At 39.1% G+C, this 14,515-nt stretch overlaps 1 protein-coding gene across 1 annotated transcript in view; it reads right to left on the minus strand.

The window, feature by feature from the left end:
* Positions 1–769: 769 nt before the first annotated feature.
* LOC148524849 (glutamate decarboxylase 1-like) overlaps positions 770–14,515 on the minus strand; it is a 92,775-nt gene continuing 79,029 nt past the window's right edge. The window contains exons 8-15 of the mRNA XM_088471826.1: positions 9,139–9,193; positions 8,452–8,568; positions 8,209–8,273; positions 7,899–7,977; positions 7,055–7,204; positions 6,605–6,712; positions 2,067–2,156; positions 770–1,854 (exon numbers count right to left, since the gene is read on the minus strand). Coding sequence (XP_088327952.1) covers positions 1,675–1,854; positions 2,067–2,156; positions 6,605–6,712; positions 7,055–7,204; positions 7,899–7,977; positions 8,209–8,273; positions 8,452–8,568; positions 9,139–9,193 — 844 coding nt within the window. The 3' untranslated portion in view covers positions 770–1,674. The remainder of the gene's footprint in view (positions 1,855–2,066; positions 2,157–6,604; positions 6,713–7,054; positions 7,205–7,898; positions 7,978–8,208; positions 8,274–8,451; positions 8,569–9,138; positions 9,194–14,515) is intronic.

Genomic DNA, 14,515 nt, shown 5'->3' on the forward strand with positions numbered 1-14,515 from the left:
CAGTAACATAATCAAAAACAAGATGCATATTATCCTCCAATATAACATCTTCAGTTTTCCTTATGGTGTCTGGTTTCATTTACTATAGGCTGGAGATCATAGTCTAGCAGTTGTCTATAGTCTTCTACTGTACTTCAGACATGAAGATGAGAAGGATCAAAATATATTTTATAAATAAATGTTGTAAGGTTCTTTTATTAGATAATGGTCTGGAATCTTGCAAATGATTGTAACCCTACTGCGGTGTTGGTCACGCCCTGTGGTTATGCCCCTTGTCCAGGAAACTGAAAATTAAATAATGGCAACACTAACTGCTTTCTTTTAGTGGTTTTCTATTAAAGCTATGCCTTATTTCTTATTATGTAATGTCTTAAGCTGCTAATGTAAGTTACAGGATGCAATTTTGCAATGTTAATTTAAACATTTAATTTGCATCTTACTTATTTTAGTATACATATAATGAAAAAAAAAACTGGCTGCTTTTGCAGTTAGAACACTAGATGCCCACCCTCCCCACTTTTAATTATTGTAACATTTTGCCCCCTTAATAATGCAGCTGTGAGTCCGAAGCTATTGTAATTGCAATTACTCATGCAGAGACAGGACAAATAGGTAATTGAATTTCCCCCTATGATTCACACACAAAACATTATTGTTTAATTTTATTTCAAACAGTTTAATACAAATTGACAATATACAATATTTAAAAAAAAAAAAAAACACATTAAAAATGTACAAGTACAATTAATGAATAATGCAAAAGGTCTCTTCTGTTACTATAAAAAAAAACAACTTGAACATTTACTAAATTCCCTACACCGAATACACATCATTCAGTATGTTACAGTATGGAACAAGCCAATCAATAAAATAAAAAAAATGGAGTAGAAAAATGTGTTATACTAAACTAAAATTTTTAGAGTTTAGGGGTTTTCTGAATGACCTTAAAGGGACCTTATTAGGACAGAATCACAGTTACACAAAAGAAAAAAAAATATCTATAGATATAAAGAGAATCTGAACAGAGTCTTCCATAAAACAATACTACAGCTATTGTAGATTTAAATGGGCCCATTTATAATTAAACCTGCTAACTCCTGAAAAGTATCTGATTTACTACGATTTGTATTGGCAGATTGAAATCTACCAGAGCCATACATTGTTGCTCTGCTGCTGGGACAGCTGCTCCACAATTCATCTGTCTCACAATCCTTAACATCCACTAACAGTAGTGGCGAAAATTTGTACGGTGGTGTCCCATCCCAGCAGTGTTACTGCTCATGCATGATCTTGGGTCACGCTTGTACACTGCGAGGACCGAGAAGGTGCAGGGATCTGAATCTTTCATCATATAGGAAGAAGCAGAACACTGCATGAGCTTACGGCATATTCATGTGGTGTTGCCCTTCTGACAGCTTTCAGAACTTTATAATTGTATAATTTCTTTTACATACCCACACAATTGTATGGTGTTGTGTAGAATATTGGTCTTGAGATGTATACAGAAGATCGTCGTAATATCCCCTGCAGTGCAGCATGTTCAAAAAGTCTGTTACTTAAATATATGAGAAAATACTGTGTGCATTTTAAACAGACCCATTAATTTTGATAAATAGGGTACTATAAGGCAAATCTGTGCCTCTCCAATAAGGACTCATGGTACCATTTTTAAAATTAAACCTCTAACTCATGTCCCAGTCTTTCAATTTCATCTAGAAGAAAATCTATATCAGACTTTTTAGAAGCAGGGTTTGAAAACACCATCCGAAAAAAGTTGGGTTTTTCTTTAAATGGCTGGTAACTGACCATTACAGTCCCCTTTTCCATCATCAGTGCTTTAATCTTTGGAGGAACCTAAATATTAAAATACAGTTTGGTTATAATTTATTGTAAAAATGCTCTGATTACCCACAATTAGTGTCACAATGAGAAGAAAAGAACAGCTATAAAAAATAAGTTTAATTGTAGCCAAATAGCAGAAATGTGTAAAAAAAAAAAAAAAAAGAAGGAAATGCTGTCCATCATTTTGTATAATTGACAGCAAAATAGTAAATAACTGAGTCTACCTTATGCAACTTTGCATTCCATTCCTTGTCCCTTGGCATGCCTCTCAGACTTGGTGGAATATACCAGAAACAGACATTGGTATGTTCTGGCTATAAGAGGAAAGGATGTATATTATAGTACATATTCGACAATACACTGATTTCTATATAAGGCACAACTTTAATTAATTAATTTCACCCCCAACTTGTCAATTATACAGTATTTATTCGTGTTAACCTATGCAATTCTCAGCTGATGGAACATTTCTCACGTGTAGTACACATTCAGTGCAATTTGCTCCATCCTTATACACAGTGACACATGCAGGGGAGGGGGATTCTGAGTACCCTGACAGGCCAAGGACAAAGGAGCCCAGAATCTATTAGATACATATCACTTTGACTCTGCTCCCTCTTCATAGACCCATGAATCACAACATTATGCAGCAAGGGGGCAAGGCAGGGACCAGGCCTTAAAATAAACAAGATGACTGACTGATAAGCTTACTATATATAATAAAATAATACTATATAAGACTTAAAGGAGCTGCTGTCTATGGCTGTTTTTCCCTGATTGCTGCCGTTCATCCGTCATAACACTACAATCCAATTTAGACTGGAGTACAGTGGAGGGCAACCGGGCAGGTACTGTTCAATGTAGTGAGTGCACTACAACACACACACACACACATATATATACTTAGAACTAACACATGCACACATGATAGATAGAATCCAGCTTTTGGTAGTCACTCTACCTTAAAAGAGGTGAATGTCGAGTTGCCCTCCCAGGAAAGAGCAGAAAACTTTCGGACACATACACGTATGGCCAGCACTCCATGTACTTGACAAAGACCACAAAAGCCTAAATCCTGCGTTTGCCTCTGATATGGTACATTTAACACAGATTACAGTGGTATTAACATTTGCATATAAAAAATATATCTGACCTGCTCCTCCTCCCACCATAGAGACTTGTGAACTGCACAGTGAAAAAGTCTTTCAAGCAACTGCATGTTTGATATATTTTCCACATTATTTCTTTGACAAGATTTCCTAATTTTTCAATCATAAATATTAAACTGCCAACACCACACACGCACACACCATTAATACGAGGGTTGTCCAAAAAGTAATGCCTAAATGCCCCTAACTCTAAAATAATATGCAACATTCATTTGAAACTTTGTCAGTTTGTAGTTTAATATGTCTGCTAGCTGTATATGTATTTTTGTTTAGGTAGTCCAAGAAATACCATGGAATCCAAGATGAAACAAAGAGCCATCATTGAATTTCTGGAAAAAAAAAGCTGCAGTGCTACAGAAATCCACAGAAGACTGAAAAAAAGAGTGTATGGTAAGCATACAATTGACTATAGCAGTGTCAGAAGGTGGATGAAGTTTTTTCAATCAGGAGAATTGTCCATGTGCGACAAACCTCGTGGTGGCAGACCATCAACTGCAGTGACAGCAGAGAACCAACACAAAGTCGATGCCATGATTCAGAAAGACCATCGTGTGACCATCAGAGATATCAGTGATTAACTTGAATGTAGCCATGGCACTGTAGAAACACTAATCAATGATTTGGTATATCGTAAAGTGTGTGCTAAATAGGTTCCAAAGCAATTAACCAGGGATCATAAGGGTGGAAGGGTGGAAGTGTGCAATGACCTTTTGACCAAATTTGAAGCCAACCCTGAGACGTTTTTGGAAAATATCATTACAGGAGATGAGACCTGGGTATTCCTTTATGACCCAGAAACAAAGGCCCAATCAAAACTATGGAAACACCCAGGTTCACCAAGGCCAAAAAAGTTTAAATCACAGCGATCTGTAAACAAAGTTATGGCCACATTCTTCTGGGATTGCCGAGGAGTTATTCTCATCGATTACTTGGAACCAAACCAATCTATCAACAGTGATCAATACATTATTACACTTTAGAAGCCATCCACAAAAAAGGTCAAACAATTCCACTGTCAAATGTCATCTTACACCGCGACAATGTCAGATCTCACACTTCGAGGGCAACATATGCAGTCATTGCCAAAATTGGGTGGGCAATAATGCCACATCCACCATAGAGTCCTGATTTGGATCCTTCTGACTTTCATCTGTTTGGCCCTCTCAAATACTGTCTCCGGGTCAACAATTTGAAGACATAGGAGGTTGTTAAAATCGTCATACGTTCCTGGGTCAAACACCAACCACTGGAATTTTTTCAAAGTGGATTCAGAGCTTGGGTTGAGAGGTGGAGAAAATGTTTGAGGGCAGATGGTTAATATTTTTAGTAGACTCATTCTGTTACTAAGACTTCAAAGTATTTTACTGCAAATTTTCAAATCTGTATCAATAATAAAATTTTAGTTGTGAGCATTTTGGGCATTACTTTTTGAACAACCCTCGTATATTTAGCATATTATTTTATTATCATAAGACAAAAACATCTTGTGTATTGTTTATTACAATTATATCCAAGGTTATCATTTTCGTTTTAGGAGACCTATAAAATGCCCTTTGCCTACACTCTTCTCATTGTTACTTTCCATGTGATGCAAGTACCTGAATTCCTAGGTTCAGACTGTTCAGTAGCAGCAGAAACAGAACAGAAATTAAGCCATTTTGACTCATTCAGTAAATCTCTCAATACCTGGTGGTTGTTTTAAAGTAACAATTGTTCACACTTTACCAAGCATTCTGTGAAAGGATTATAGGTTTATCTTAAATATTAGCAGTGTGACCTTTATAAAAGGTCATACTGTTATCTACAATTCATAGTTTGCAGAGGGTTACTAATATACCAACAGCACAATTCCACAGAAAGTGATTACTTGTTTCTATAGCATTGGTTAAGTATGGAATGTGTTAGTGAACAACAAACTAAATGCCAACCCTGTTGTCTAGTTTACTAGAATCTCTGTAACAAAGTGCTATTAAAATGTTGCCATTTAGAAGCGGATACAGTTGGCTTAAAAAAACCGAAGCAGTAGGGGACATAATGTGTGTATCAAAGTCATGGGGATGTGCGATACACATCCAAATCAGTTTTAGTGTACAGTATATAAAAAAATATATTTTTGATTTTGAGTGTGGATAGGAATGTTTTGTTAAAAAATGGTTTCCAAATAAGATTGTAATATTTTTGTTAAGGATTGCTCTGTAACTGTGATAAACCATTTTCCTGGTTGAAGACTAGGTATCAGTGTCTGCAGGGCTCCAGGAACTGGGTCTCCTGGGGGTGGAGCTATAGAAAAACACACACACACACGGGGTGGGGATCACGGGAAATTATTATTAAGGAAAGAGGCAGAATGGATTCTGAGACTTGATGTATTATACCCTAAAGGTTTAAATGATAATATCTCCTTTGTTGGCTTTAGTTAAACTCTGAAGCACCGCTACCATTATGTGTTAGACTAAAGTTCCCTTTGGCTAAAATATCCATGATGATAGAATATTGGTGTATGTATGTATTTTGTTTTCATTGACCTGTGTGTTTTTTTATATAGGATAATTCAGTTAGATAATTGCTGATCTGTGCAGTATGGCGATGTGTTTTGAGGTTGTACCAATGTAAGTAACATTGGTTTGTAATAGATATTGACTCAGCATGGTTGCATTTTTTTGTGTATTACCCTATGAGCTTGATGTCCAAGCAACTATGTCCTGTGTGTGGAGATTTGTTCTGCTTTGTAATACATCGCTCTTTTTTACAATAATAATAACAATAACGATATACCCGGGTGATTGGGTTATGTGAGCAGTCTATTTTGGTACTGCTGGCGGCTAACTTTTATGTACTGTTGTATTTATACAATATAATGATGTACTATGTAGCCTGGTCATACGTAAGTGGTGTTGTGATTAAACAACTTGTCATTTTGTTGCTTAGCAACGCTTGGTGTGGGTGTCACGTGGTGTGCGCCGAGAGTGGTGACGTCATCGCCAGCGCCGACGATTCAGCGGGAACGAGGAAGCTGATCATGCGGCGCGGATTGGACACTTGGTGATTGGTGATGGGCTATTTAAGGTATGTTGTTTGTATGTTTTGTACTTTTCTGAAGACAGTTACATAAAAGAACTGAAATGTTACTATTTGGCTCACCTTCGTGTTTCCTCATATGGGTCCGTGAGTGCCGCACCTCCTGGTCTGTATATATATATATATATATATATATATATATTTATATAGAATATAAGAAGGCACTCAATAGGGACTTTAAAATAAAACTTGCCTTATGGAATGGAAAATACATTTTGGCCTAGGACAATACATCATAGTTATGAGAGGTTCAGAAACTGAGTTCCTGATTGTCAGATTGCAACAGGTAGTTAGTACGTGGCAGTGCATAAGCTTTTAGTGATTTAGTAAAATAATATAAGAAAAAAAAAAACATTAAAAATATTAACATTTGATTACGGGTATAGATTGTACTAGCATATTCCGTTGTGCTTCGCACACACACACACACACACACACTAGCCTCTATGGGGAAAAGATAATGAAAAAACAGAAAGTCCTTACAGTACTATTATAGAGTAAGTTAGCTCACTTACCTCATCAGGAAAGACAAGTTCAAAGTTTTCTCTACAGGTTAACTTGTTGTACATGTACTCTGCATTTTCCAGACATCTGTTAATTTGAAGCTCAAACCCACATGTACCCTACAAATAAGAACAGCTTAAAATATTTCCAAAACTCATAAAAAGTTAATCATTGTTTTTGTGAAGAAAAATATGGTTTCTGCCCTTGTCCACCCTTTTCAGTTATTCAAATTCCCAAATTGGCCCCATTTTATGACAAGTTCCTTTATTATAATATATTGTAACAATGATAAAATATTGCATCACTACCATGCGATCAATCTGAAATGCCATTATATAAGAACAAATAATAACCCCAGGCCCAAACTAGTAAGCACTGCATGGTAAACCCAAATTTTAACAAAAAATTTATATTTCAAGGGCAAAAGTTACATTGTTAATAATTGAATAATTTTGGTTTACCTTTGCCTTCCACATAAGCCAAAGTTTAAATATATCAACATGTCGACCACACTGAATTGTCTTGTCTCCTGTATCATAAGTTATATCATAATGTTTGTCTGGTTGAAAGAGATAATTGGCACAGAACTGGTTGCAAGCTTGCAAGAGACCCTGAAACAGAATAAAGCTCAAATTACCATGTATAAATGTTTGGCATTTTAAACAATCTTTCATACAGTAAGCTACTGTATAGTATAACACCACCCATTGAATTTGAAACTCATACAAATTCTAATATTCATTAAAAAAACCATGTGTTTGCATGATGGAATTTGAAGTCTATGAAAATATAGTTTGTTGTTAACATACATATATGACATGACTTTATAAAACAGATAAAATAAAACAAAAACACATACATATACTGTACACAGGACACCTTATTAACTACTTGATGTGTTGGGTGTTCCAGATTGTATAATACCAGTCCAGGAAAATTATGCAGTCCAGTACAAACTTTAAGAATTATGCAATCCAGAGCAAAATAGGCCACCTATCTTACCTTAGGTGGTGCACAGTTACAGTGGATTTGCCACTTACAATGAAAGCACGCCATCTCAGAGCTGAAACAGATATAGCCTATCAAATCCTTTTATCCGTTACCTCTTGAATATAGGTCATGCGCCATCTATGATTTCACTGGCTACTACAGAATATACTAGTTGCATTCTTGTAGATACCTATACAGATAGGAGGAATACGTTTTGTGGTGACAGGTGCACTTAGGAAAATGCAATAAGAATGATCCTGCAAAAAAAATTAAAAATTAACACACTATGCCCAAATGCCTCTTGTGGCTAATTACCTTCTCCCGAAAGAGAATTGCAGAACACTGTAGCGGAACGCTCATCATTTTATGGGGATTCCAGGTCACTGAGTTTGCCCTAACAACAAGTAAGAAATGTTCCAAAACAAAAATTAACAGGTTTCAAATATACTGTAGATGTTATGACAAGAAACATTAGAGTCAATATGAGAGGTTAGTAAGTCTATAAATGTTTAATCACGTTACACTGGAAACACATTTGGAGCTTTTTAACTGTACAGTAGTACACAGCCATCCCAAAACACAACTTGTTTTGATCACTACACACATAAAATTTAATTGACTGTACCTTTCAATGCCATTCATCTTAAAACGGTGTTTTTTTGACAACAGCAATCCTCCACCCCATGCAGCCTATGACAGAACAGGAAATAAAGAAAAAAAAAACATGTGGCTGTGTCAAACATATTATATATTGTTGGTTGTTTGTAAGCAGTATATACTTTATTGTATGCTTATTAATAAGACAAAACTATTACTGTAAAATTTATTTTGATTCCCTTTATTAATACTTAAGCCAAAATAGTCTTACATCAACATGCATCCAGAGTCCATATTTCTCACAAATGTCAGCAATCTTGTCAAGAGGATCAAATGCTCCATACACTGTGGTCCCAGCCGTGGCGCTGACATAAAATGGAACATGTCCCTGGAAACAATAGAGGCAATTCAAATAACTGCAAATAAAATAATAATCGTCCATCCTGCACTTAAAGGAAATAATTTTAAAATAAATGGGAAGAACTAAAAGTCAGAGTCACAATGGAGTTGAGATTATGGAAGGCACCAAATAAACATCAGAAGCCATTTTAATGGCCTAAATGGTTAAAAACAAGTTTTATTTAAACAGATATGGGAATCAAACTCATTGCTTCCAATGAACCAATGCCCCCAAGCAGTTGCATTGCATTTTTCCAGAGCTGCCTGATCCATTTACTTGTGTTGAATAAAAGCAATTGCTTTAATGTTAGTGGAGTGACCTCCACCCATGTTTATTATCATGTTAGCTATCCGATGTCACCACAGTTTACTGCAACACCATGGATTTTATAAAAAACAAAAAGCTATTTTTTTTTAAACATACAGATGTTCAATGTTAGTTTGAAAATATTTCTATACACCAAGGCCAGGTTATTTAATTACATCCGCATACTTTATCAAGTACATGTGATAAACTACTAGTTGTGAACATTTACAGTCATAATAAAAAGTAACTCACCATCTTTTTTTCTTTTACTATTTTTTCCTCCAAATCAGATGGAATCATCTTTCCTCTGAAAAATGGTAAACAGGCACAACAAAAACCCTGTATGTAAGTTCAAGTTCTGGGTGTTCTTTCCAAAGTAAAGCAAAAATTAGGAAAACTCTTTAAAGTATACCGCTCATCTACACCTAACTGTGCCCTACATAAATACTGGATCACACATGAGATTTACTCTGTTACAGATGTATATTCTAGCTTTTTTCTGCTGATCAGTTATAAATATCGATGAGTGTTACTGTGCTCCTGAGAAACAAACATGGGGAATTTAAATAAAACAAAATTTTGAGACTCCTGTAGTACATGTCCAAATGAATGGATTTACTATTTAGTGGTTTGGAGGGTGATTCTTACATCACTAGCAGTGTGTGGTGGGTTTCAAAGAACAAAACTGTTGGCAAGTTATGCACATGTGCTGGGAAAACTGGTACAAATTTGCCATAAAAAAGTGAGGAAGCACGGTGTCCACTTCTACTGAGTTGAATGCCATCAGGATTGCCAATACTTATTCACTGCATGTTGCTGTTATCTATTACCCCCTGTACGGTATCACACCAACAATTAGTTAACTCATCTCTTATCCTGTGATATGTCCACCATCATTACAGGTTGGTTAAATATTCCCATTAATCATACACATTGACATTGAGCCTCGAATCTACTCTTTAAAACTTCATGCACTGCCCCTTTCAATAGGCCGATTGTTCTACTAGATGGCCACTGCCTCGTCCAGCGTCTCTGAGGTTGCTCAAAACTGTCAACAGAACTGAGTTACTCAGAGCTCCGATAATCAACTCATCTGCGACCTATGCTGCAACTTTGTATGCAGGCGCTTGGATTTGTGAAGCCATTGGTGGGTGTCTTAATACTAAGCCCGGCAGCTGTGACATTTGCTTGTTTTCGCACACCCGCTGCATAGAAATTTGCAGCAGTGGTGGTGTGACGATTAATCACAAGAATAATCGCCAGAAATAATATTTTGTGAAGTCCTTTAATTGAACTGTGTGTGTCTAGAAGGGCTGAGTCATTACCCCACCTCTTTTGAAGATAGGCATTCCAGGAAGAGGGGTTGATAATGATCTATGTCCTGTGATTTGAGGAGTGTTATATAACTGTGTATCCTTTAGCTCTATAGACTGTATAAACATGGTATGTCCATTGCTATTTGGTGTGCAGGTCAGAAAGGGCTGGAATTAGCAAGTGAATGGCTTTCAGGTAACAAAATGATGTATATCCCTCACAGTGTGAGGCCATGTGTGAACAACTCTCCCTTTTTATGACCCCTGAAGTCAGTGTCCTAGATCATAATCCCAGAACCAGACCTCCAGTTACTTCAGTGCCCTACTTCAAAAGACTATTATAGAGGCTAAGATAAGGATTCTGGTATTTACTATAGGTCTAGAAGGGGGAAGTTGAAGAGTGAGTTATATCATCACTTATCTTTAAAGCAGGGACCCTGTTAGTTTGGCCAGGTAACCCTGTATTGGAAATCTATTAATCTTAAACCCTGCTGACCTGATTGGGAGACCCTGTTAAGTATGAACAAAGAAATAGGGATGTATAAAAAGAGAATACCATCCAACATTCAATGTCCACTCCTTGGGGTTCAGACAGTCAGGTCTGGGAGTGCATCAGGATATTCCTGTGGGTGAGATCCCCCACCCCATCAGCAGTGCTAAGAACTTTAGTGTAAGTTGTCTTAGGGACTCTGATTTATTTCTCTCTTTTATTTTGTAACAGAATATTTGCATTATAATCTGTTTGTCATTTTATTAATATTTTTGTAACTAAGCCTTGAAAATATTTTTTGGATTAAACACATTTAATCTAGCATATTCTCCGTGATTCTTATTGAACTTGCGTGCCTGGATAGGCCCATGCTACATATTTGTGTGTCATTTGAATGTGATTTATTATTAATCTGTTGGGAGATCGCAGACCTCCGGAGAACAGTCTGCGTGGTGGCAGAAGAACCGTGTATTTTGGTAAGTGACCGCGGTGCGCCGGCATCACAACCAGCTGATCCAGATTGTTGTATCTGCGAGTCAGCCCGGGTTCGTGACAAATTGGTGGCAAGCGGTGGGATTATTTTTATAAGAATTTAAGTCAATTAGTTGTGTGATTCTGGATAGGATCAGCATTCTAATTGACCGGAGAGTACGCTCAAGGCTTATAATATTGTAAAAGACATACAGTTGCAAATACTTTCTGTCCCCCCCTTCTCTTGGTTTTTCTTTGGCAAGAAGTGAGATCCGAGATGGCCGCTGGGTACAAGCATCTAAAGAAGGATGAGCTTTGTGACCTATGTAAAGACAGAGGGATTGTCGGCACCAACAAGAGCAAAGATCAGCTGATCCAAGCACTCCTAGAGGGAGATAAGGGCCAGGATGCTGGAAAGGATAACGCTGAGGCAAACTTTGTTGGGAGAAATCCTCTGACACTGGACATTACCACCGATACTAGGGAAAGGTCGGATACCTTTGCTAGTTCCAGTGACGATATGGCCTTTTTTAAGTTCTTGGAAAACGCCCGCAAAGTTTTGGGGAAAAAGGACTTTGCGTTGCTCCTGCAGCAAATGCAGCTAATGCATCAGTCCCAAGCCAGGGAAGCAGAGGGACGTGCTGCTGCTGCTGCTAGGGAAGCTGCCCAGGAGGTTGCAGAACGGGAAGCAGCGGAACGTGAGGCAGACAAGGAAGCTGCCCGGGAGGTTGCAGAATGTGAAGCTGCAGAATGCCAAGCAGAGCGCTTATACCAGCTGGACCAGGCTGGGTTACAGTATCAGCCTGCAGCTAGAGACTTACATGTCACTCACCCAGAGAATTTCCTTGAGTTGGAACCTGAGCTGAGAACCCAGTCAGCACCACGGGATCAGAGTGAGCATGTTGTACCAGATCCAGATGATCCATTGCCCACGATGAGTATAGCAGAGCTAATTGAAGAATGTCAGCTGCAAGGTGTCTCCTGCCACAGCAATAATCGCAGTGAGATAATCAAGCAGCTAATATCTGCACAGGAAGACCCAGCCAATGCGTTTAGCGATTATCGCATGAGTACTATTTCTCCGGGCCCAAAGATGAGTCTTGCATACCAGCTGCAGTGTCTAGAGGAGAGTTTTGAATGCGCTTTTCAAGGAGCATGTGATTGGGGGAAACTCCATACCCCATTTTGGCAAGACCAGTGTCGCCGGGTGGATGCTGAAAGGCACCGCCTGCAACAGCTTATTACACAAGCTAGAGAATCAGCCACCCAGCCTACAGAGGTGGCCCGCAAGGAAAAGATGCCATCACCAGCTACAGTCAACATGGAGTATTCTGCTGAGTTATTGCATCCGGAGGCCAAGTTCACGCTGCTGAGGAAAGCTGATGGTACTAGCAGTGTACCACCACAGGACACCCAGAATTTGCTACAGGGGGAGGCCAATTTTGCACAGGACATAATTGTTCAGAATCCTACTTCTATGAGAGAGGTGGGAATGTCTGTGAATAATCCCACAAATGTGTTAGTGGACACTGAAGTTGGATGATTATCATCCCAATATGTTCCTGCAAATGTTGTTCCTGCTTTCTCTATTGCTTCTATTGCACCGTGTGACTCCTCTCAGGTAGTATGTGTTCCTGCTATCTCTATTGCTTCAATTGCACTGTGTGACTCCTCTCAGGTAGTATGTGTTCCTGCTATCTCTATTGCTTCTATTGCACTGTGTGACTCATCTCAGGTAGTATGTGTTCATACTGAATCTTGCAATGTTGTGACTTTATGTCAAGAACCTGAAATGCTCAGTGATCCTTTTGCATTTTGGAAGGTGACAGAGACATGTGAGGATGATGTCATTGCTGATGTTGATAATGCTGCGATCATAATACAAGCTAACCCTGTTTTTCCCCAGGTGAATTATGATGACCAGTGTCATTTGGGTATAACAGTATGTGATGACAAAATTATTGCTGACCTGTCTGTCCCAGAAACTAACCCTTTGCAGATTCCAAGTGCAGAATCTAGGCAGGCAGAAACGTGTTACATTGCAAATATATGTGATAGGGGGTTAGCAAATGATTTGATAACTGTTCCCTTATCAGTATTTGAGGTTAATACTGTATGCAACAGTGAGTCCAATGTAACCCCTTCATTTACAGTAATGACTCGTCCCACAGCAGCACAGAGGGGCTGTGAGTTAACCATTGCAGGTGTGGAAACCAGCTCAATAGAGGTTAATCCCCCTTATCCCCCCTCCCTTCTTGTACACAGGTCAGTCTCAGACACTGAATTGGGAAAGGGCGGGGCAGCTGCTGCCCTAAACTCCTCACAATGACCAGGTATTACAGAGGGATGCTATCAAAGCTGAACAGCAAACTGACCCAGTCACAAGCCATACACCCCCCACTGGGCTGTTTGATAAGGACCTGACTGGAATGCTGGATAGCAATGCATTAGATGATCATGTGAGGGAGGAGGGGGTGTCAGAGTCACAGCTGGCACTGTTAAGCATCCTACCTCTTGAATTAGAAGTGCAGGCTGGTGATCAATTTTTTAAAAATGTGGTGTCTGATTGTACTTTGTCTCCAATGACTGACATGGAGGTTGCAAAAGTTCCCGTTCCTGTTGTAGGTATCAGGGAGCTAGAAATTGACAATGATCACTCCCAGATACTGTGTATGGAGATGGAGCCAGAGCAGAGTGATAAAGGGAAGTACTCCCTACCTGAGCCAGCAGTGATTCAGACCAGGTCAGTTGAGCTGGAGGCCCAGGACTGCCCAGAAGGCATGAGTGAGGTGCCGTACTCAAGGCACAGGGTAGAAGGAGGTATCCATCACCCACAATCAGACATGGGGGAGGCTATAGCTTCAGGGTCTACCCCTAAGGTTGATGAGAAGGTTGTGTCTATGTTAGGTACTGCCGAATACTCCCATTCTGAATCCCACTCTATCACCTTAAACCAAATACTTAGGACTTTCGTGGAGTCTCAGGGAAGAGACCAGGAGGGGTTCCTGCCTCATACCGTGAGGTGCCGCAGGAACACTCTGGCTTCTCACCCTCTAGACTCCTATACGGGCGCAGGGTGTGTGGCCCCTTAGATTTGGTTAAGAAAGAGTGGGAAGGTAAATTGATTAAACTGAATCAAACTGAAATGTCAGTGGTGTCGTATATGGTGAAGTTCAGGGAGGAGTTACAGTCCCTAGGGGGAATGGCGCAGAATGACCTGAACCCTGCGCAGGTGAAACAAAAGCTCTGGTATGACTGCAGCATGAGGGAGGGCACCTTTGAGTTAGGCCACAAGGGCCTGGTGCTGAGCCCTATGCAGCTGATCAAGCTACAGGCTGCCTGGGAAAGTCCCCAG

Source organism: Taudactylus pleione, unplaced genomic scaffold, assembly GCF_031769625.1.
Source record: "Taudactylus pleione unplaced genomic scaffold, aTauple2 ptg000116l, whole genome shotgun sequence".
Lineage (NCBI taxonomy): Eukaryota > Metazoa > Chordata > Amphibia > Anura > Myobatrachidae > Taudactylus > Taudactylus pleione.